Below are 24,498 nucleotides of genomic sequence, written 5' to 3' on the forward strand. Positions count from 1 at the left end.
AAAAGCCTTCAGCTGATCCAAAATGCTGTCAGGGACTAGAAAGAGAGAGCAGATTTCTCCTGCATTTCCACAAACGTAAGTATGCAGAATCTGGTAATGAGTCTTTCACATCACTATGGAGGAGTTTTGGTTATGTATATTTTGCAGAATTGATTGAATTCAGCCACATTGGAGGTTTTTCAAGTTCATCCCAAATACACTTGATGTGATTCAGTCTGATTTAGACTTTGACTTGGAAACTCCAAAACCTTGATTTTATTTATTTGAGTCATTCAGAGTTGGACTTGCTGGTCTCTCTGCGTAACCTGAGTGCTCTTGAGTTTCTGGACATAAAATGGTGTTTGAACATCCTCCTTCAGGATTTCTGAGAGCAGAATTCATGTTTTCCTGAAGCAGCAGAGCAGCCCAGACCATCACATCACATCTCACTGCTGCTGTGATGTTCTGTTTATGAAATGCTGTTAGTTTGATGTCTGATGTAGCGGGAGTCAAACCTTCCACAGAGTTCAGCTTTTGTCTCTTCAATCCAAAGAAAGTTTTCCACAAGGATCATCCAGATGTTTGTGGCAGATGTGAGATGAGTGTTTGTGTTGTTTTTGCTGAGCAGTGGTGTTCTCCTTTTCTCCACTTAAAGATAAATACTAATTTCAATATTGGCTTTTTAGCAGAATTTCTGGGTCAACCTCATTTCACTATAATTTCCCAGTCAACCAGATCACAGACTTCAATTGTGGACAGATGGGATGTAATAGAACAGTCTAACTGATAATATCTAAAAGTTCACAGTCAATTATAAATCCATCACTTTTCAATGTCTTTGATGCCACCTGGTGAACTCTAAGTTTTTATTCAATTCAATTTTATTTATACAGCACCAAATCACAGCAACAGTCACCTTAAGGCCCTTTATATCGTACAGTAGATCGTACAATAATAGATACATTTCGGATTTCGACGGAACAGATCAATAGCAATAGCATTAATGAATACTATTGAAGACATTTCATCAGCAACACATTATAATAAATATACTATAGGGATATTCATTGATTTAAAAAAAGCTTTTGACACACTGCAACACTCCATCTTAATTTCCAAGTTAAGTACTTATGGTGTGAGAGGAATAGTGTTGAACTGGTTAAGCAGCTATTTAGATAATAGGTTTCAGTATGTGCAGTGTTTAGGCTTCATCTGAAAGAATGAAAATAGAATGTGGGGTCCCTCAAGGTTATGTTTTAGGACCAAAACTTTTTAATTTATATATAAACAACACTTGTGTTGTTTCAAAAATGTTACATTTCGTTTTGTTTGCAGGCGATACAAGTCTTTATTGTTCTGGAGAAAACTTGAAAGAATTGGTAAAATTATGGTTATTGAAATGAATGAGTTAACTTAAATTAAAAAAATAATTGAATTAAAAAATGGTTTTAAGTAAATGAATTATCGCTGAATTTGGAAAAAACAAAGTTTATGATATTCAGAAACCGTCTAAAGGAGGAAGAGATAGTATCATCTATAGAGGGAGAATTAATTGAAAGAGTGACACAATTCCATTTTCTGGGTGTAATAGTGGATGACAAGTTAACATGGAAATCTCATATTGAACATGTTGGAAAAAAAATGGCTAAAAGTATTTATATCCTGGGTAATGTTAGATATAAATTAGATTACAAGGCAATGCAAATATTATATTTTTCATTATTTCTACCTTACCTGAGTTATTGTGTTGAAGTATGGGGGAATACATATGTGACTAATATGAAACCATTATACTTATTACAGCTCCTTTTCATGCTTGGAAACAGTGTAACTTCAATTAAAAGGAAGGTTGTGTGTAGGAAGTGAATTGCTGATGTACCATGTGTGAAATATATATATATATATATATTTATATATATAAAATTCCCCACTCGCCCCTGTGGGCGGTCAATCCTTCAAGCTCGGGTCCTCTACCAGAGGCCTGGGAGCTTGAGAGTCCTGCGCAGTATCTTAGGACTGCGCTTTTCTGGACAGAGATCTCCGATGTTGTTCCCGGGATCTGCTGGAGCCACTCGCCTAGCTTGGGAGTCACCGCACCTAGTGCTCCGATTACCACGGGGACCACCGTTACCTTCACCCTCCACATCCTCTCGAGCTCTTCTCTGAGCCCTTGGTATTTCTCCAGCTTCTTATGTTCCTTCTTCCTGATGTTGCTGTCATTCAGAACTGCTACATAGATCACTACAGCTGTCTTCTCATGTTTGTCTACCACCACTATGGTTAGCCAACACCATTTTGTCCGTCTGGATCTGGAAGTCCCACAGGATCTTAGCTCGGTCATTCTCCATCACCCTTGGGGGCATCTCCCATTTTGACCTCGGGACTTCCAGGTTATACTCGGCACAGATGTTCGTGTACACTATGCCGGCCACTTGGTTATGGCGTTCCATGTATGCCTTGCCTGCTAGCATCTTGCACCCTGCTGTTATGTGCTGGATTGTCTCAGGGGCATCTTTACACAGCCTGCACCTGGGGTCTTGCCTGGTGTGATAGACCCCAGCCTCTATGGATCTTGTACTCAGAGCTTGTTCTTGTGCTGCCATTATTAGTGCCTCTGTGCTGTCTTTCAGTCCAGCTTTGTCCACCCACTGGTAGGATTTCTGGATGTCAGCCACCTCCTCTATCTGCAGGTGGTACATACCATGCAGGGGTCTGTCCTTCCATGATGGTTCCTCGCCTTACTCCACTTTCTTGGGTTTCTGCTGCCTGAGGTATTCACTGAGCATGCTGTCAGTTGGGGCCATCTTTGTGATGTATTCATGGATGTATGTTGTCTCATCCTGGACTGTGGTGCTGACACTCACCAGTCCCCGGCCCCCTTCCTTCCGCTTAGCATACAGCCTCAGGGTGCTGGACTTGGGGTGAAACCCTCCATGCATGGTAAGGAGCTTTCTTGTCTTGATGTCAGTGGCTTTTATCTCCTCCATTGGCCAGCCTATTACCCCAGCAGGGTACCTGATCACGGGCAGGGCGTAGGTGTTGATAGCCCGGATCTTGTTCTTACCGTTCAGCTGACTTCTCAGGACTTGCCTGACCCTCTGCAGGTATATAGTTCTAGGCATTCCAGTATCCAGCTGTGGGGCATTGAGTCATAGGCCTTCTTGTAATCAATCCAGGCAGTGCGCAGGTTGGTCAGTCTGGTCCTGCAGTCTCGGCTGACTGCTTGGTCTGTCAGTAGTTGGTGTTTTGTGCCTCTGGTATTCTTGCCCATCCCTTTCTGTGCCCCACTCATGTATTGACCCATGTGCCTTTTCATATTAGCTGCTATATGATGCTATATGATGCCTGACAGGAGCTTCCACGTGGTGCTGAGGCAGGTTATTGGTCAGTAGTTGGAGAGGACTGGTCCCTTCTTGGGGTCCTTGAGGATCAGGACCGTCCGGCCTTCGGTTAGCCATTCTGGGTGTCTCTCGTCAACTAGCAGCTGGTTCATTTGTGCTGCCAGGCGCTCGTGCAGTGCAGTCAGCTTCTTCAGCTAGTAGGCGTGAACCATGTCGGGCCCTGGTGCTGTCCAACTCTTCATACTGGAAACCCTTTCTTGGATATCTGCCACTGTGATGGTTACTGGACCCTGTTCAGGGAGGTCGCTATCGTCTGCCCTCAGATCCACTAGCCACTGAGCATTGCCGTTATGAGTTGCGTCCTTCTCCCATATGCTCTTCCAGTATTGCTCCGTCTCCAGACTGGGCCCGTTCAGCAGTCTGTCTCAGCTGGGTGGTCCGAGGGGCCACTAGAGCCTATCTCCACTGGAGAGTCCGAGGGACTGCTCCACCTTCTGTCTCCGCTGGATGGTACGAGGGACTGCTTCAGCCTTCGTTTGCCTACGCTGCAGCCTGCTTCCACTGGAGGTCAGATGAGCCCATCCAGCACCATCCTTGCCTGGTCCAGCCTCGTCTGGTCCTGCCTTGTCTTGTCCGGCAGTTGCTACACCGCCGTTAGGTCCCGCTCGGCCTGTACCACCTCACCTTTGCCGGCCGCTCTCTAGGCCCCTAGCTGGACATTGTTACTGTGAAAGGCGGCCTCCTGAACGAGTTCGTTGCTGCGGTTGGCTTCGTGGTCGGCTTCGCGGTCGGCCTCCGGATCTGCTCTGTCACCACCACTGCTTTCCGTGTGGTTTGTTCCCGTACCTGGTTGGTCTTTTTTTCTCCGCCGCTGCATTCCGCGGTGGAGTTATATATATATATATATATATATATATATATATATATATATATATATATCTAAAGACATTGTGTCTTTTTGTCAAAAGACATTCAGAAAGAAGACACAAGACTAGTTTCAATTGGTAAATTCAGTCTTTCTTATTTATTAGTTGATGATGATACTCCCAGACAATCATTTTATCGTTATAACTGCATTAAAATCCATTGAGCCAATATTTGCAGCTTCTATGGCAAAAGTGTTTATAAATGATGAGCTTCCAACAATAAGTTAAACATATGATGAGTTTGGAAAAATCCCATTAAAAAAGTCCCATTAATCAAACATTTGGATTAATTTTCATGAGCTCAGACTTGTTGAAAATCCAGAGGAGCTGGAACTGTGTGAACTGAGCTTCAGAGAAACACAACATACTGATATTCACTGTGAAGCTTTGAGTGGAAAAAATATAGAAAAACAACATGTGGGCCTGGAACAATAGCAGCTTGCATCTTTAAAAGACTGAAGAGGAAGAAGTTTACAAGAAATCATTTAGAACAGTTTCAAACATCAACTGATTGAATCTATGAATCTGAAAACATGTTTCTGAGTGAAAGAGACAGACATGTACAGACTGAACTATCTTTTCAACAACTGTTACAGTGTTTCTCTAACAGGAAGGCACTCTTTACACTCAACTCAACAGAAGCACTGATGAACCATATTCAACTGCAAACCCAGGATAAAGAGTTTCAGTGAATGTGGTGTTGAAGGTGTAGATGTGGATCAGAGTGTCAGAGAAGACTCTGTAGAAGGACAGAGTGCCAGCAGGACAGTCCACATACACTGCCACTCTGTTAGAGGAAGAGGAAGAGGAGGAGGAGGAGGAAACAGAGGTTAATCTGTTATTGTGAACTACACCTTGAGTGTCATCATTAGAGCAGATCAGACACCAGGAAAGCTCATTCCCTCCAAACGTAGAGTCCATACTGATTCCTTTCCTTTTGATTCTTCCGTAACTAACTGATACATGCACCTCTCCTTTCCATTCAACCTCCCAGTAACAGCGACCAGTCAGACCATTTCTACACAGCAGTTGAGGATCACCATCAAATCTGTCTGGATGATCAGGATATGACTGAACCTCATCAAATGTACATGTCACCCTTCTGTTGTTGTCAGACAGTTTGAGGTATTTTTGTGCTGTCATTGTGTCGATTGTAAGTTGACAGGAATCTGATGAGAGAACAAACACAATCCAGCTGTAGTTATTGATCCATCATCACTTGACACTTTGATGATGACTCCTGACATCAGAGATGTGAATGAGTGATGTGACAGTTTGAAGATGGTTGAATGTGTGCTGCTTTGTTTTCACGACTCCCATTAAAAACACACTTACACTTCCTTAGACTTTGTCTGAGCGATAGGACTCCAGCAGGCTCCACCCTGAAAGGAGGAGGGGGGTCAAACCAGCACAGTCTCTTTCAGCATGCACACATGGACATTACATGGCTTTCATACACATACTGTTAGACACCGATAAAGGAACAGTCCGAGATTTTCACAAATACACTTCAATCCATATGTGGCTCAAACTGCTAATGATCTGCACTCAGTACAACACTGTATTGAATGAAATATAACTGATTCAAACTGTCACCTTCATTATTTTTATATTCCTCTTCTGTTTAGCTGGAAAGGATACCTCCCTGCCTTTGATTTTATTAATGACCTTTCATAGTTTCCTGTAGCATCCAGCGATCTGAAATGTGTTTCATGCTTTCTAACATACACTATAAACTCAAAACGTAAGCTCAAAAGTTTTAGAACACCCTTTTCTACATATTTATTGCAGTTTAAGTCCTGTTAAGCACCCACACCCCAAAAATTAGGGGAAAAGGGAGGAGATCGCATTTAATCCATCATAACACGGGTTTAGAAGTATAAGTCCAAACATGTGTGGTATCCAAAGAAACAACGAAAACAAGTGATGATTAAAAGAGCAGTTATGTAAAAGTCCACTAAACAAACAACTGAACCAGAAATTCTCATGTAACCAGCTAAAGAAAGGCTAGCTAGCCTTCAGAGCTATCACAGATTCCAAATACCAATGTTCATCATGCTCAGACCATAATTCACTGAAAGAGCTGCAAAGGAAGACCACAAAATCACATAGCGGTTCAAATGCACTAAGACAGAAGTTGGCTTACCATCCTGAGTTTTCTTTTTTCCATTATTTCTGCGGTAGCCAGTAGCCCTGTGATATCAGCAGCTACCATGGCTAACTGGGCACATCAGAGCCACCTCTGTCCAAAACCATCATTTTCGACCCTACTACAGACACGTCACTGGACAGACGGCGCATGCTGTAAATCTGGGCCCATGTGGGGTTTGGCTGCAACTTCTGATTGGTTGGAGTTAAGTGAACATGGCATTGTTACAGTGATTCTATTTGCTCAAACGATTAAAAACAGGTGTTAACAATGCCAAAAAGTTTCAGCCTCTCAAAGTTTAAAAGGCCAGACGCCATTTAAACTACATGGGTACTACATGTGTGTGGCAGAAAGGGCCAGTAGCCTGTGAATATGTGGTTAATTCTTCAGAAGAGTTCTCTCAGGAGATTAGAAAGAAAATTGTAGACAAGCATGTTAAAGGTAAAGGCTATAAGACCATCTCCAAGCACCTAGATATTCCTGTGACTACAGTTACACATGTCATTCAGAAATTTAAGATCCATGGGATTATAGCCAATGTCCCTGGACGTGGCCGCATGAGGAAAATTGATGACAGATCAAAGAGACTGATAATCTGAATGGTAACAAAAGAGCCCAGAAAGACTTCTAAAGAGATCCAAGCTGAACTTCAAGCTCAAGGAACATTAGTGTCAGACCATCCGTCGTAGTTTGAGCTAAAGAGGGCTACATGGGAGATGACCAAGGAGGACACCATTGTTGAAAACAAATCATACAAAGCCAGACTGGAATATGCCAAACTACATGTTGACAAGCAGCAAAGCTTCTGGGAGAATGTCCTATGGACAGATGAGACCAAAATTTAACTTTTTGCCAAGGTACATCAGCTCTATGTTCACAGACGGAAAAATGAAGCATATCAAGAAAAGAACGCTGTCCCAACTGTGAAACACGGGGGAGGCTCGGTTATGTTCTGGGGCTTCGTTGCTGCATCTGGTACAGGTTGTCTTGAATCTGTGCGGGGTACAATGAAATCTCAAGATTATCAAGGGATTCTAGAGAGAAATGTGCTGGCCAGTGTTAGAAAGCTTGGTCTCAGTCACAGGTCATGGGTCTTACAACAGGACAATGACCCAAAACACAGCTTAAAACACTCAAAAATAGCTAAAAGGAAAACACTGGACTATTTTAAAGTGGCCTTCTATGAGCCCTGACCTCCATCCTATTGAGCATCTTTGGAAACAGCTGAAACATGCAGTCTGGAAAAGGCATCCTTCAAACCGGAAACAACTGGAGCAGTTTGCTCATGAGTCGGCCAAAATACCTGCTGAGAGGTGCAGAAGTCTCCGTTACAGGAATCGTTTGAATGCAGTGATTGCCTCAAAAGGTTGTACAACAAAGTATTAAGTTGTAGGTAATATCATTTTTGTCCAGGCCTGTTTCATGCATTTATCTTTTTTTAAATAATTCAGTTGAAGCATGGTTGAAAAGTTTCATTGGTTAACATTCATAGAACTTTTATTTATTATTACTTTTGTCAGATTAAAGTTATTTCTGTGACCATTGTGAGTTTTTCTTTCATTGAATGAAGGGTACCAACAATTTTGTCCACGTCTGTATCTGAAAGGTTTATTGAGTGACAGACAAAATGGATTTTTGAACTTTACTTACAGTTTCTGGGTTACTTCACTGCCCTGAGCGAGACCACTATTCGGCACTCTTCCTTAATTTTTCAATTTAAAAAGAAAATAGAGAGGAAAACATTGAGTCAGTGGGAAACAACTCCAAAATGTACTTCAATTGAATTGCTATCTATGTACAGCACAGAGACCTGCAGTAGTAACTACCTGTTTTATAACTTTATTTAAGCTCAATAATAAAAGTAGACAAAGTAAAAACATAACATTGGGTGTAGCGTGTTTTCCACGAAAGTCAGTTCATGAAAATGAAATTAAAAGATGAAAGCAAGATGAATTGCTTAAATATCAATAAATCAAAGGTGTTAATTTCTTCATGCAATTTTTGGAGAGGTAAAGGTAAAACAGGCATAACAGGATAATCTTTTTAGAAATGTTATTATTTAATGTATTAATAGTTTGGCTGGACAATTAACAAATTAATGGCATGCTATTTATTAAGGGAGTAACTGGGAAGAAAAATAAATAAATAAAAATATTAACTAACCTGAATCGCTAAAAACAAAAAACTAACAAAAAAATATCTTTAGGATATTTCCTCTAAGTAATTTGAGGAGAAACGTGAGAAATTTAAAAACAAAGTGACACAACCTGACTCTCAACATGCTTAATAAAATAAACCTTTGTATTTATTTTGTTGTTTTCATGTCTTTTTTTTCACTTACTATTATTCATCATCATAATAATCAACGTTGCCACCTCCACTGCATGGTCTGAATAGCTCTGTATCATCACATCTACCGTTTTCAGCCTGTCTGCATTCTCCAGACGACTCTTTTTGATAGTCTGGAAATCACCTACAGGTTCATTCTGCAGGTAAAAGTGGAAACGTTTCAGCTGTTCCTCTCCCAGATCATCCAGCATTTCCAGGAGTTGCAATGGAACAGACTTCGCCATCATTGATCTGTAAAATACGAGAGGGCATTTTCATCTGAAAGAACAAGAGCTTATCCATTAACTGTGGATACAGGAGGAAAGACTGAGTTTTTGTCCCAGTCACTGGACCAGCTCTTTATTCTCTCAAGGATAATTGGGTGCATGTGAGTTTCACCAACCATGAGGTCATGTGTTTTGTGGACTTTTTGCCAGCAATGTTCCCAGTGGGTGATGGACTCCATCAGTGTTGCCCTATGTCACTGATTCTCTTATTAATAGACAGAATTTCTAGGTGTAGCCAAGTGGCAGAAGGTTTCCACTGGGGTGGTCTTAGAATCAGAATCAGAATCAGAATACTTTATTGATCCCTGGGGGAAATTATTTTTTGTTACAGTGCTCCATTTTAAACCAACATTAAGACAAGACAGACAATACGCTAACTAAGAATAGTACAATATATACATATATATACATACATACATACATACATAAGTCACTTAGAATCTCATCTCTGCTTTTCACAGTTAGTGTGGTTCTGTTGGCTTCTTCAGGTGGTGGCCTTCACCTCTCATTTGCAATGGAAATGAGATTCAGCACCCGAAATGGTGAAATACCCACTTTGGGGTGAGTTACTACCCCAAGTGGAGGAATTTAAGTGTCTCAAGTCTTGTTTACGAGTGAGGCGAGGACACGGGAGATCGGCAGATGGATTGGTGCTGAGTATCTGAGTGACCCAGCCATCTGAGAGAAGAGGGAGTGAGAGGATTTTTCCACACCGTGTTGGTATTCTCAAAAAGCCTGAGAATCCTCTCAGAGAGCTCTGAGCTTAGCCTCCAAATATCAGGAAGGATAGGAAGGAAGCTTAGGAGGTTCAGGAACATGATAAGAGCTGAGTTTTTTTGACATGTTTTTAACTGTCTGACTGTCTGACTCACACCTGAAAAATGAGGCTGTGTCTCATCTGGGCCTATGAGTGTGGAGCAACTTTGTCTTTCTTTTCAGATTTTCAGAGGCTATTACTGCAGTTTGTTGTCTGATTCTTTGATGCGATTCAAACAGGAGTACAAATGGATTCTATGATCAATCAAGGAAATATGAAGTTTACAACCCGACTGCAATCAAACACATTACAACTAACATTCATGTCATTTTAATTTTAAAGGACTGACATGAAACATTTGGACACTGATGTATGTGATGTAATGCTGAGACAATGTTTTCATTCCAAGAAATAAAAAAGGCACAGTTTGTTTATGAAGTTATCAATCAAACATGAACTGTTTATAAAGCTGTTTGTTTCAACTCAATCAATAATTTAGAATCATGTGGATTTGTCTTCAAACACAACAGTGATCAAAGTTTATCCTGAACTAAGAGCTGAACATCAGGTCCAAACATCACAGAAACAAAGAGTCAAACTGTTAAAGGAGGAAAAAAGCAAACTTACAGTTTCTTCACACATACCAACAACAAGATCCACTCCACACCTAGGCACTAAACACAGACACACAGGTGAGCTGCTTCCTGGAAGGAGGCGGGACTCCACCTGAAGAGTGTGAGAGGGCAACACCTTCATGTGCTGATTTACAAATATGTTGTCTGACTGCTCAGACTGGCTCAGAGTGAACAAACTCATCACAGCTCGTCTCTGACACTTCAAACTATAAAAGTATGGAGGGCCACAAGAGCCATGCTAAAAAAAACATATGCATACAGCTTGTGTCACTCAAGAATGAAAGCTTGATCGATGACCTTTTGACCTGGGTGGGCCATTTATATGGATACAGCGTAATAACATGGGAATGGTTGGTGATATTAAAGTCCTGTTTGTGGCACATTAGTATATGTGAGGGGCAAACTCCTCAAGATGGGCGGTGACCATGGTGGCCATTTAGAAGTCGGCCATCTTGGATACAACTTTTGTTTTTTTCAATAGGAAGAGGGCCATGTGACACATCAAACTTATTGGTAATGTCACAAGAACAACAATGGTGTGCTTGGTTTCAATGACCCAACTGTGGCCTGTCATTAAAATGTAAAAACTGGTGTATACTCTCATTGAAATATGTCAATAAAAGCTCATCTCTGCTCTCAGGGAGAATATATAACAGCAAGAGGTTTCAGCTCTGACTCGGTGTGGGCTCTACTTTCTTCTACTTTTAACAGAAAATGTCAACTATTGTATTAAGTGACGTCATCTTCATTCTAACCTGCTACTCACACACTGCACCACCGTAAAGAAAATATTTATACTGTAAAAATCAAAAATCAAAAACATGTCATTAATTAATTCAAGGTGATCTATTTCTTTTTTTTTATTCCCACTGAAGCTTCTGTTGTGAATATCTGATAAACAACAGGGGTCCTGCAGGTTCACTGTGACCCAAACTCCACACTCAGTGAACATCACCTCACTGTTACAGGATACAACATCCACAGCAGCAGGAAGTTTCTCCAGGGTTCAGAGGTCGCTCATCAGAGGAAGGTTCACAGGTGTGTGTGAAATGGACTATTGCGATTGGTCTAACCTGTGAAAATGTGATAAATGTTCACTTCTTATAGTGAAGGAAATCACATTTTTCAACCTTTTCATTTAAAAATATATTTTGAGTTAATAACAAATGTTAACAGAGGAAGGATTTTACTGACTGATCATTACAGTCGCAGCTTTCTGTGTGTGTGAGGATTTCTTCAGAGCACGTGATGATCACAGTTATTACCAGTCTGGTTTAACTAGTCTGTCCCCTCACTGTTTCACAGAACAGCATCATCAAATGCTTCAGATGTTTCACAGTTTCACGAAGCTTCGCTCTAGGATTGAGCTAGTGTGTGTCTCGTGGTGGAACAATTCAAAAGCCTAACTAACCACAAAGCACGTTTCCACATAACCTATGACAACAGACTGTATGTATATTATCTGCTTTAGATAAGTGGAAGAAAATGGATGGATGGGCTATGACGTAGTCACACAAAGAACAAAGCAAAGCATGTAAGCAAACCCAACAGAATAAAAGTCATACTTAGCTGGTTTTGCTGTAGAGCAGGACCGACCACAGTCACCTCGTTCAGTTTGCTGAGCATGTGTGGAAAACCTCGGCTAAGGGAAGGACACAGAGTTTGTGTTCTGGTATTCTGAGCCACAGAATCACTGGACTCCAAAACTAAATCATCATCAGTTACTCTGACCTGCCGTCAGCAATGAGACAACTCATTCAGGTGAAACACCAGCTCCCGTTTTTACTGGCTGAGCTGATGATGTTTTCTTCTCATACTGTGGTGATGAAGACTTTGAAGAGCTCTGAGCTCTAAGAGAAAAAAAACTTGTGAAGGAGATTTTCTGTTTATGAGCATCACGAGGAGAACATTGTTCCATCCTTTAACATGCATGATGACACTTTCTGTTGGACGTCTTTGGGTTGCTGTCAATGGAAAATTGACAGTATAATCTTTTAATGATATACAGTGGGGCAAAAAAGTATTTAGTCAGCCACCGATTGTGCAAGTTCCCCCACCTAAAATGATGACAGAGGTCAGTAATTTGCACCAGAGGTACACTTCAACTGTGAGAGACAGAATGTGAAAAAAAAATCCATGAATCCACATGGTAGGATTTGTAAAGAATTTATTGGTAAATCAGGGTGGAAAATAAGTATTTGGTCAATAACAAAAATACAACTCAATACTTTGTAACATAACCTTTGTTGGCAATAACAGAGGTCAAACGTTTACTATAGGTCTTTACCTGGTTTGCACACACAGTAGCTGGTATTTTGGCCCATTCCTCCATGCAGATCTTCTCGAGAGCAGTGATGTTTTGGGGCTGTCGCCGAGCAACACGGACTTTCAACTCCCGCCACAGATTTTCTATGGGGTTGAGGTCTGGAGACTGGCTAGGCCACTCCAGGACTTTCAAATGCTTCTTACGGAGCCACTCCTTTGTTGCCCGGGCGGTGTGTTTTGGATCATTGTCATGTTGGAAGACCCAGCCTCGTTTCATCTTCAAAGTTCTCACTGATGGAAGGAGGTTTTGGCTCAAAATCTCACGATACATGGCCCCATTCATTCTGTCCTTAACACGGATCAGTCGTCCTGTCCCCTTGGCAGAAAAACAGCCCCATAGCATGATGTTTCCACCCCCATGCTTCACAGTAGGTATGGTGTTCTTGGGATGCAACTCAGTATTCTTCTTCCTCCAAACACGACGAGTTGAGTTTATACCAAAAAGTTCTACTTTGGTTTCATCTGACCACATGACATTCTCCCAATCCTCTGCTGTATCATCCATGGGCTCTCTGGCAAACTTCAGACGGGCCTGGACATGCACTGGCTTCAGCAGCGGAACACGTCTGGCACTGCGGGATTTGATTCCCTGCCGTTGTAGTACTGATGGTGACCTTTGTTACTTTGGTCCCAGCTCTCTGCAGGTCATTCACCAGGTCCCCCCGTGTGGTTCTGGGATCTTTGCTCACCGTTCTCATGATCATTTTGACCCCACGGGATGAGATCTTGCGTGGAGCCCCAGATCGAGGGAGATTATCAGTGGTCTTGTATGTCTTCCATTTTCTGATGATTGCTCCCACAGTTGATTTCTTCACACCAAGCTGCTTGCCTATTGTAGATTCACTCTTCCCAGTCTGGTGCAGGTCTACAATACTTTTCCTGGTGTCCTTCGAAAGCTCTTTGGTCTTGGCCATGGCGGAGTTTGGAGTCTGACTGTTTGAGGCTGTGGACAGGTATCATCTGTATAAAAGACGAGTTCAAGCAGGTGCCATTCATACAGGTAACGAGTGGGGGACAGAAAAGCTTCTTACAGAAGACGTTACAGGTCTGTGAGAGCCAGAGATTTTCCATGTTTGAGGTGACCAAATACTTATTTTCCACCCTAATTTACGAATAAATTCTTTACAAATCCTACCATGTGGATTCATGGATTTTTTTTCCACATTCTGTCTCTCACAGTTGAAGTGTACCTCTGGTGCAAATTACTGACCTCTGTCATCATTTTAAGTGGGGGAACTTGCACAATCGGTGGCTGACTAAATACTTTTTTGCCCCACTGTAAGTTTACTGCATGGTATGTATATGCATGGTAGAATACTGCATGTAATCATTTGTGTTTAGAAGTATATAGTTGGTGGCATATTGAAAGAATGTCTCATCCTAGGGGGTCTGTAACACTCCAAGGTGTTCTAGCGTTCACCCCCACATCCTGGGAGCATGGGAAGAGGTCGTACCTTGTTTTATTGTTTTACGGTAGGATTATTATTTTTTTTTATTTAGCCTTTATTTAACCAGGAATGTCCCGTTGAGATCAAAAACCTCTTTTTCAAGGGAGTCCTGGCCAAGAGGCAGCACATTTCCAAACAAATACATACAAACAAACAAAGTTAAAAAATTACACAAAACAATTACACATTATTGAGGCAGCCTGTAGGCCTTTGAGTTTAGTTTTAAAAACATTTAAAGACAGCAGTTCAGTCAGTTTCCAGTCTTTCTGTAGCAGGTTCCACGAAAAAGGCGCAGAGTGGACAAAGGCTTTCTTCCCCAGCTCTGTGCGGACAAGGGGAACAGACAACAGCAGCTGATCATTTGAACGCAAGGAGTAAGAACCACTATTTGTCCTTGTGACCAAAGTACAAATATAAGGAGGCAGCAATTCAAGCATAGCTTTGTAAATAAAAGTGTACATATGCCCCTGTCTTCTAATGGCCAAAGAAGGCCATTTTACTCTTAAGTACAAGTCACAGTGATGGGTCAGATATCTACAGTTAGTAATAAACCTCAAGGAAGCATGATACATCGTGTCCAACATTAGAAGACATGAAGAAGAAGCGTTCATATACAGAATGTCACCATAATCTAACACAGATATAAAGGTTGCAGTGACAAGATGTTTTTTTACTGCAAAAGAAAAGCACTGTTTATTACGGAAGAAAAAACGAAGTTTAAGTCTCAGTTTCTTTACTAGTCTCTCTATATGTGGTTTAAAGGTGAAGGAGTCATCAATCCAGACACCAAGGTATTTATATTCATGAACTATCTCTATGACATTTCCTTCAAGGGTGGACACCACTGGAATAGGCTCCGGGACCTTCTTTGACTTAGAAAACAACATTAGCTTAGTCTTGTCAGCATTGAGAACTAATTTTAGCTGGATAAGTGAATGCTGGAAAGCAACAAAGGCTTTCTGTAGGGTTTCAATGGCCTGAGCAAGAGATGATCCATAACAGTACACTCAAAAAAATGAAACGTTGACTTTAATTAAAATTATTTTGTCAACAGGTTCCACGAAATTGAATTATGTTAGTTTAAAGCAAAAATCTTTAGTTCATCTAATTTAAAAAAACTACTTAAGATTAACAAGACATATTTAAGACTAACTAAATCAAGTTATGTTGTATGAACATAGATGATATATTTTCAGGTTAGATAGTTTAGATTAGTTACTTCAACACATTTCTTATTTGTGGCAGTAAAATGTTAAATTTAAGTTAGATTAATTCAAATATTATATTTTCAGCCACCTTGTGCTTTATTAATTAGTTTTACCTAAATCTATTTTCTCAACAGGTTCCACACAAATGAATTAAGTACATCCAACTTATTTTTTAAAATTTATTTTATTGCCAACACATTCAGTGAGCATTTGTGTAAACCCAGTCCAAAATAAAACACAACAGCTCATTAGGGTTAGTAATTAACAGTATGTAGACAGATGCAACATCAAGACTTTAAATTAAATGTCTGTATCTACCAGAAATAGAAGAGAGAAAAAAAAACGCATTGAAGATCACATAACACATTGATAAGATGACACTTGAGTTATGCACATGTGATGCTAGTAAGGTCTGTGAGTGTTTTTTTTCTTTTAGTGTCTAAAATGGATAGCAAAGTTGCTATTTGCAATGATTGCTTAGGGTCAGTCCAGTAACACAATGCCAATGAAGTGCTTTCCTTTAACAATGCAAAGTGAAGTGTCCACCTCAACAGCCACAATTTAAAAAAAAAAAATTATGTAACAACAACAACAACAACAACAATAATAATAATAAATAGTCCACTGATATTAGCAATCAAAGAAAATTACATTACCATCCCAAATAAAACTTTAACAAAACATGCCAAGATTATGGTCTAACAATAAAACAGCTTGTCAGCGTTCAGTTTTTTTGCAACAGCACAGCAGTAACCATTTAACACTTGCCACTGTCAACATTTATTTTACCAGTGTTTGGGCAAAAAACTTCAGATGTAAACATTTTAACATGGAAACAATTGTTCGTCTTTAAAAGTCCACAAAATATACATTCATCCTGCATTCCCAACTTGGATGATCTGATATCCTCGTGTTGGTGTTGTTCCCAGACCATCATGAAAATGTTGTTCCAGGTTCAACATTGCAAGTGACCAATCACATTGTTGTGACGTTATTCTATTCCAAGCCATTTGTGCATTTATGAAATTCCAATGTTGCAAGGACAATATCAATTCTGCTTACTGTTTATTAAAGGGTTAGGGTTAGGGTCAGTTGATCAGCGGACAGAGGCGGTTTCACGCAGCTTAAGTACAGTTTTTTGTTTTACGCCGGTTTTTCCCGAAGTCGCAAAAGTATGACGTCACAACATTCTGATTGGTCACTTGCAATGTTGATCCTGGAACAACATTTAGTATGATAATCTGGGAACAACACCAACACGGGGATATCAGATCAACCTCCTAACTTACCCTTATTTTTAGTATGTATTGCAATTACCTTTACAATGCACACAACGTAACACAAACTGAATATGAACATATTTCCACCTCATAACAATATGCCTTGAACGCTAATATACACACCACCCTTCAACATTTCTGGTGCAGTATCATCTCTCAATTAAATCCTTTAAATCTCAATACTTTTGATTGTCTCTTAGCTTTCAGTCTTGAGGTTAACTGAGATTCAGTGCATATATCCCACCCATTAAGAGTGCACATGCAGAGGCCAGGTCTTCCAGGTCATGCAGGACACACTAGATGGTTATACCCACATCGGCTGGAGGAGTGCTGGCATCAGCTCTTTCGATGGTAAAGATAGCAAGGGTAATTTGTTCCAGCTCCCTCTGAACAGCTGTAGCTTAGACACAAAAACATAGAAAAATGGCATCCAGTTTTAAAAAAAAGAAAGAAAAAGGGCCAAAGCTACCCTTTAATGACGTAAACACAATATTAGGAACATGCACCCCAGTGTGCCACTATTTCAGACTACAGATTCAACGATAAATATAAATAGTTTGGGTATACAAGAAGATTTCCCAAAACATTTAAACAGGTTCCATGCAAATTACAACAACAACAACATTACAACATGCAACAACATTAGTTATTCAAAATTTGGTTTAATACAGATAAAAAACTAAACTAAAATTACCAACCAATTATTCTTTGAAGAGGATGCTTGAGTCTTCATTCAGGTAAAAAGGTAGTGCCCTGAGGACACACTCCCTCCCCTTTTCAATGGTTTCCTTCTGTAGAGAGTGGCAGAGATACAGGAAGAGAAAACAGAAATACTTTAGGATGACAGAAACTCACATTATACGCAAAATGAATGACATATCCACTGCACAGATAGACATGTACACAAGACCAACTAATCATCACATGGACATGAATAGTTAACCTGTTGGGCAGGGTTTCCACCACATTATATATGTCCATAATGGAGGTAAAGACAAACTAATACATCATCTTTTTTGCATTCAAAACATAACATAAAAACATTCACTTCTGGTTTAACCTAAATCAAGGGATCAGATTTTACATATGTTTAGGTAATTTAAATTTTCCAACGTTTTGAGTACCAAACTTTGTCTTGCTTAATATAAATGTAAGTGCACTGTGCAGCTACCATACACTAGCTGTTTAAATTTGAAAATGATCTTATTAGCCATAATATTTTGCTACCAACAGAATAACGCACCTGTGTGGCTGGGGCCAAAGTTTGTCTAATTTTCTTCCCTGCAACGCCTCCTTTTTTCTTGAAGACTTTTATGAGCTGGTCAGTGTATTGGTCAAGTTGTGTAAAAAGCCTTGGAACATGTGCAGCAGTAGTAATCCTCACATATTCTGCTTCCACCTGAAAATATGTCAACAAACACAACATACTGTACTGTAAATATACATACTATATGTACACATATACAAACTAAAACTAATGTAGTAAGACCTCATTAAAGCTATAATTTTAACACAAACATTTACACAAAATGCTAATGGAGCCATTGCAGCTTTTATTGTTATTTATCAAGTTCCAAAAAATATTGGTCACAGCTGATCTGAAAAGAATTTCATGCCTCAGGCCCTTGAACTGCAACCTTTACCATGGTTCAGATGTGGAGACGAAATAACAGGGGCATGGGATGGGTCACAAAAGAAAACTTAACTTATAAAACAGTTTTGTTTTTAAAAGTATAACAGTTCACATACCACATACAAGCTCAGCAGTACCACATACACCACATCAGTATAGGAGGGAGCAGGTAAAGGCAGGATCTGAGATTTATAAAGTAAAACAAGAAATTCATTACTTAATTTCAAGAAGCAAATTATTGTTTGAATTACAACTAAATAAAATACTACTCAGAAGAAAAGCAAGAGATTGACACTGCCATGTGCTAACTTTCTATAGAAGCAATTATCACCAGGTCTGTCGACCTCCATTGTCTGTCCACTCATATGTCTTGAATAATTTTATTAAAAAAATTAAGTGTGTACTTTCACAAACTGTAATTTATAACTACATTGATATGTATAACTCCGCTAGGAAACATGCTGTATTTACAGACCATTTTTACATAATACAGATTACTGATAGAGCAGAACAATGGTGTCACAGTGGCTTTCGCCCTTGACTTTTTGGATTTTAAATGTCACTTTATGCTATCCTTGCTATCCTATTCGATATTTCCGACTCTCGGATTACAGAAAAGGAATCCCAAGAAAGCAAATGGAAAAATAACCCCTTGAAAGAATAACCCCATGAACCCCTGTAGCTAATCCCTTAATAAAACAAAAAACAATAAAAATGTTTCTTACACAGTCCACAAAATAAGCATGTCCAGGACCCAGTAAAACTAATGTAAAACAAGCACACGCAAACGATATAACATGTCTTGTAAGACAAACGCAAAATATAACCATGCTGGACATATAGATACTACACAACATAGTCAAAGAAAAAAGTGGTCTTACCTCTCAAAGAAACAGCAGCTTGGCGCCAAAACAGCCTTTTTCAGTTAAATTTGAAGTCTTGCGCATGAGCAGGCACAAGCCGTGAAACCTTCTTGTTCTGCGCGGTTTCATTACAACTGTTTTTGCATTACTGCCACCTTGTGGATATACAAGGTATATCGATCCTCATTGACTTAACTTAAATGTTATGCGATCAAGTAACACATTAGTATTATGTACGTTGAATAATAGACACAATTACGTAGACTTGATTAGAAAAACATATGTTAACTTAACAAAAACATATATTTTAAGTAAAATGAAAATAAATAATTAATATACACTGAACAATCCACCTCATTCATTTTTTTGAGTGTAAATAACTGTGTCGTCAGCATAAAAATGCAAATTTGTGTCTGAGACATTTTGACCCAAGTCATTGATATATAAAAGGAACAGAAGGGGACCCAAAACTGAGCCCTGTGCCACCCCCTTGTGGACAGCAACAAATTTAGAACAAAGACCTTCAAGTTTAATGCACTGGGTTCTATTATTCAGATAATTTGAGAACCACACTATTGCATGTTCTGACAATCCAAGGCTGAGCAGTCTGTTTTTTAGGACAGCATGATCAACAGTGTCAAAAGCTTTTGAGAGGTCAATAAAGAGTGACGCACAGTACAATTTCTTATCAAGTGCCACAATAATATCATTTATCACTTTCATAGTGGCAGTATTAGTACTGTGTTTTTTCCTGAAGCCTGACTGAAATTTGGAGACAATATCATTAGAGTACAAAAACTCTTTCAGCTGGTCACAAACTAGAGATTCCAGGATTTTGGATAAAACACACAAATTTGATATTGGCCTATAATTAGTCAACACCGATGGATCTCCTCCTTTCAATAAAGGCAAAACGAAAGCTGATTTCCAAACCGATGGAATTTCTTTGGTTTTAATTGAAAAATTAAATAGAATTGAGAGTGGTTCTGCAATAAAATCAGCTGCCAGCTTCAAAAAATAAGGTTCCATCAAGTCTGGACCAGGAGGTTTTCTGTGATCCAAAGCCTTTAAAGCTTTATGCACTTCATAAACACTAAAAGGTACAAAGTTAAAACGGTCTCCAGAAAACATAGAGAGTTCTGGGCAAGTATTTGTTAAAAAAGTTTCTGCAGAATCAAACAAGGAACCCACTGATAAAAAGTGCTCATTAAAGCAAGTCAAAATTTCCGTTTTATCATTAATTGAGACTGAATCTTTTACAACAAATTTAGGAAAGGTTTGAGTCATTTTATTAGCAGAAAAAGACTTGATTACTTTCCAAAATTTCTGTGGATCATTGAGGTTCTCAGTGGTGACAGACAAAAAATATTCAGATTTGGCCTCTTTAATAAGAAAAGTGCATTTATTTCTAAGCTGTTTGAAAACAGACCAATCAGTGGAAGTATCTGTTTGTCTTGCCTTGTCCCATGCTCTATTACGCTCGTGTATGCTATCTGCGAGTGTCTGCGAAAACCAGGGATTTTCTCGACCTTTAATTCTAACTTTCCGTAAGGGGGCATGTTTATTAACAATTCCCATAAAACTTTCCTTAAAATATGTCCAAGCTAGCTCTACATCTGGTAATAGTCCGATTTTTTCCCAATTAATTAATGACAGATCATGATGAAAAGCCTGTTCATTAAATTGTTTAAGATTCCTTTTGCACACTATGCGTGGCTTACATTTTGGAATTTTAGCATGTCTGCAAACAGCAACAACACAGTGATCACTTAGGTCATTACAGAAGACACCAAGCGAAGAGAATTTATGAGGTACATTTGTTAAAACCAAATCAATTAATGTGGACTTTTCAGGGCATTTAAGATTTGGCCTGGTAGGAAGATAGACTAGCTGGGTAAGATTAATTGAATCGCAAAATTCTTTAAATTCACCAGAAGTTGCATTTAACCAGTCCCAGTTCAAATCTCCAGCCATTAGTAGTTCTGTGTAATTTAATTTAGCCAAAAGGTGCTTTAATGAAGATAATGCCTCTTTTGAAGCAGATGGGGGCCTGTAACACCCAGCAATGGTTATCGAAAAAGTATTAGCAATATCTACATTCAAGGCCAAAAACTCCATTTGTTTGCATATCGATTGGGACAGAACAATCGAAGCATTAAATCTTGATTTGACATAAATAGCTACACCGCCACCTTTTTTTGGCCTATCAGTGCGATATACATTGTACCCATATATATTAATGTCTTCATTAGTAATAGATTTAGTTAACCAAGTTTCAGAAATTATAACAACATCTGCATCTGTAGATTTAACCCAAATTTTGACCATGTCCATCTTCGGTAGTAGGCTGCGCACATTAAGATGAATATATTTGACACCAGACATTGTTTTAAAATCAGAAGGAGTCTGGGAATATTGCAGTTCAGGGCCAGGATTTGGTTGCACATTTCCTGACAAAAGTAAAAGCAAGACAATCAACAACCTCTGTTTCACCTTTGATTTGGGTTCAATGCTTTGATATGTTGAACCCAAGCTGAAACCTCCATTAAATGGGCAAATAAAATAAGTATGCAAAGCCAGAATAGACTGAAGTTTAAGTAAGTCTCTGGGCAAAATATGCATAAAACTAATGTCATGATCCAACTGAGTTGGTAACTGCTCTGATTTTCAAATTCAATTCAAATTCAAATTTTATTTGTCACGTACACAGTCATACACAGTACGATATGTAGTGAAATGCTTGGACAACTGCTCGTGACCTAAAGAAAACAAAAAAGGAAAAGGCTATGAATAAGATAGGAAATAAATATGAAAAATTAAAAAGGGTAAATTTAACTAAGAAGGAATAAAATATAAATTAAGGTTAAAAATGAAATAACTGTACAACACAAATTAGAATGAAGGGTAAATTTAACTGGGAGAATAAGATAAAATATATAAATTAAAGTTGAAAATGTAATAACTGTACAACAAAATACACAATATAGAACTATATAAGAATGTATGAAGAAATATAAATAAATATATACACAATAACAGCAGCATATACACAATAACAGCAGCATATACACAATAACAGCAGCATATACACAATAACAGCAGCGTGATTTAAGTAATGAAGTGAAAACAATGTCCAGAAAGTCCAGTGTGTGTGTAAGAACTGTATGTGTGTGTCAGTACTGTGTGGTGGAGTGATTGTGATTGAGAGACCGTATCGCCTGCGGGAAGAAGCTCCTCCTCAGTCTCTCTGTGTTGGTCTTCAGGGAGCGGAATCGCTTTCCTGACCTCAGCAGAGAGAACAGTCTGTTGTTGGAATGGCTGAGGTCCTTCACGATCTTCCTGGCCTTGGTCCAGCACCGCCTGCTGTAGATTGAGTGCAGGTCAGGGAGCTCGGAGCGGATGGTGTGCTCAGCTGACCGCACAACCCTCTGTAGAGCTCGTCTGTCCTGCATGGTGCTGTTCCCGAACCAGGTTAAGATGTTTCCCGTCAGGATGCTCTCTATGGTGCACGAGTAAAAGTTCCTGAGCACCTTGGAGGGCAGTTGGAAGTCTCTCAAGCGTCTGAGGTGGTAGAGACGCTGCCGGGCCTTTTTCACCACGGTGTTGATGTGACAGGACCATGACAGGTCCTGCGTGATGTGAACTCCGAGGTATTTGAAGCTGTCCACTCTCTCCACTGGGCACTCGTTGATGACGGGGGTCTGGTAGTTCCTCTCCTGCTTAGTGCTGAAGTCCACTATCAGCTCCTTTGTCTTACTGACGTTTAGAAGGAGGTTGTTCCTCTGGCACCAGTTCTCCAGATTCCTAATCTCCTTCAGGTAGGCCGTCTCGTTGTTATCAGAGATCAGGCCCACCACGATGGTGTCGTCAGCAAACTTGATGATGGTGGTGGAGCTGGTAGTGGCCACACAGTCATATGTGTACAAAGAGTACAGCAGGGGGCTCAGAACACACCCCTGGGGGGCTCCAGTGCTGAGAGTGGTGGAGGCTGAGACATGTCCGCCCATCCTTACTGCCTGTGGTCTGCCAGTTAGGAAGTTGGAGATCCACTGACACATAGATGAGCTGAGTCCCAGATGCTCCAGCTTGGTGGTGAGTGTGGAGGGAATTATGGTGTTAAATGCAGAGCTGTAGTCTATGAAGAGCATTTTAACATAATTCCCCCTTCTAGTGTCCAAGTGAGTGAGTGATGTGTGGAGGAGATGAGAGATGGCATCGTCTGTGGAACGATTTGGACGGTAAGCGAACTGTAGTGGGTCCAGTGTGTCTGGTAGTGAAGAAATGATGAAGTCTCTGACCAGGCGTTCAAAGCACTTCATCACTACTGAGGTGAGGGCTACAGGGCGATAGTCATTGAGAGAAGCAGGGTGGGGTTTCTTCGGGACAGGGACAATGATGGACTCTTTGAAGCATGTGGGGATCACCGACTGAGATAAAGAGATGTTGAATATCTCAGTGAACACAGGAGCTAGCTGGTATGGGCAGTCTCTGAGGATACGACCTGGGATGCCGTCTGGTCCTGCTGCTTTCCTGGTGTTCACTCTCTTGAAGGCTCTCCTTACTTCATGCTGGGAGATGACGAGCACGTTTCCGGTGCTGGCAGTATCTTCCTGTCTGCAGCCGTTAGCGCCGCTAACACTAGCATTGTTGGAGTCCTTAGCTGCAGCCTCGAAGCGAGCATAGAAAGTGTTCAGCTCGTCTGCCAGAGTCACGGCCGCGTTCGTCATACCGGTTGTTGGTGCTTTATAGTCCGTTATTGTCCTTAGTCCCCGCCACAGGCTTCTAGAGTCACTCTGTTGGAGTTGTGACTCTAGTTTCCTCCCGTAGCGCTGCTTCGCCTCTTTCACCGCCCTCTGCACGTTATATGACGCGGCTTTGTACGGGTCCATGTCCCCCGTCGTTAGGGTTGCCAACCATCCCTTAAAAAACGGAATCGTCCCGTATTTCGAAACAAAAGTACACGTCCCATATTGAGCTAATAAGGGACGCACTTTGTCCCGTAATACAGTGAGAATCAAAAGTAGTCTATAACTTTTAATGGAATTAACGCTTTGTTTGAAAACATAATTCCCAGCCCCTCTCCTGCTTTGTGACCAATGAGCTGACAGCACACTTATGACAATTCGAGTATGACAATTCAGATTACCGCTCATCTCATTGGTCGAGGAAAGGTCGCTTGCGGAGAAAATACCGGAAGACAACAGATGACCACAACAAGAAGCATGGCCAACAGGGGAACAAACGCCGACACTGCGGTGCAAGTCTCGGATGACAGTACACCTAAAGCTGGGCAGACACTGTGCGATTTTTTCAGTCACGTTATTCAGCTCCTGCTCAAA

At 40.3% G+C, this 24,498-nt stretch overlaps 1 protein-coding gene and 1 long non-coding RNA gene across 5 annotated transcripts; both read right to left on the bottom strand.

Moving 5' to 3' along the window:
- Positions 1-4,321: 4,321 nt before the first annotated feature.
- LOC113014883 (stonustoxin subunit beta-like) lies at positions 4,322-10,493 on the bottom strand. Of its 3 annotated transcripts, none has more exons than XM_080299490.1 (5): positions 10,395-10,493; positions 8,737-8,975; positions 8,046-8,097; positions 5,582-5,628; positions 4,322-5,415 (listed from the first exon to the last, which is right to left on the bottom strand). In XM_080299490.1, the coding sequence occupies exons 2-5, from the start codon at positions 8,969-8,971 to the stop codon at positions 4,874-4,876; spliced, it is 876 nt and encodes a 291-aa protein (XP_080155616.1). In that variant the 5' UTR covers positions 8,972-8,975; positions 10,395-10,493; the 3' UTR covers positions 4,322-4,873. The 3 variants fall into 3 exon arrangements, with proteins under 3 accessions (XP_080155616.1, XP_080155617.1, XP_080155618.1); XM_080299491.1 differs by having other exon boundaries at positions 8,737-9,002; positions 10,395-10,484; XM_080299492.1 differs by having other exon boundaries at positions 10,412-10,466.
- A 5,287-nt stretch (positions 10,494-15,780) lies between these two features.
- Positions 15,781-19,523, bottom strand: LOC145425972 (uncharacterized). 2 transcript variants are annotated; one of them, XR_013906740.1, is made up of 5 exons: positions 19,178-19,523; positions 18,413-18,478; positions 17,907-18,062; positions 17,362-17,454; positions 15,781-17,063 (listed from the first exon to the last, which is right to left on the bottom strand). It is a non-coding gene; the product is annotated as an uncharacterized LOC145425972 (long non-coding RNA). The 2 variants fall into 2 exon arrangements; XR_013906739.1 differs by lacking the exon at positions 19,178-19,523 and having other exon boundaries at positions 18,413-19,171.
- Between the last annotated feature and the right edge of the window lie 4,975 nt (positions 19,524-24,498).

Source organism: Astatotilapia calliptera, chromosome 3 (genome assembly GCF_964374335.1).
Source record: "Astatotilapia calliptera chromosome 3, fAstCal68.1, whole genome shotgun sequence".
Classification (NCBI taxonomy): domain Eukaryota; kingdom Metazoa; phylum Chordata; class Actinopteri; order Cichliformes; family Cichlidae; genus Astatotilapia; species Astatotilapia calliptera.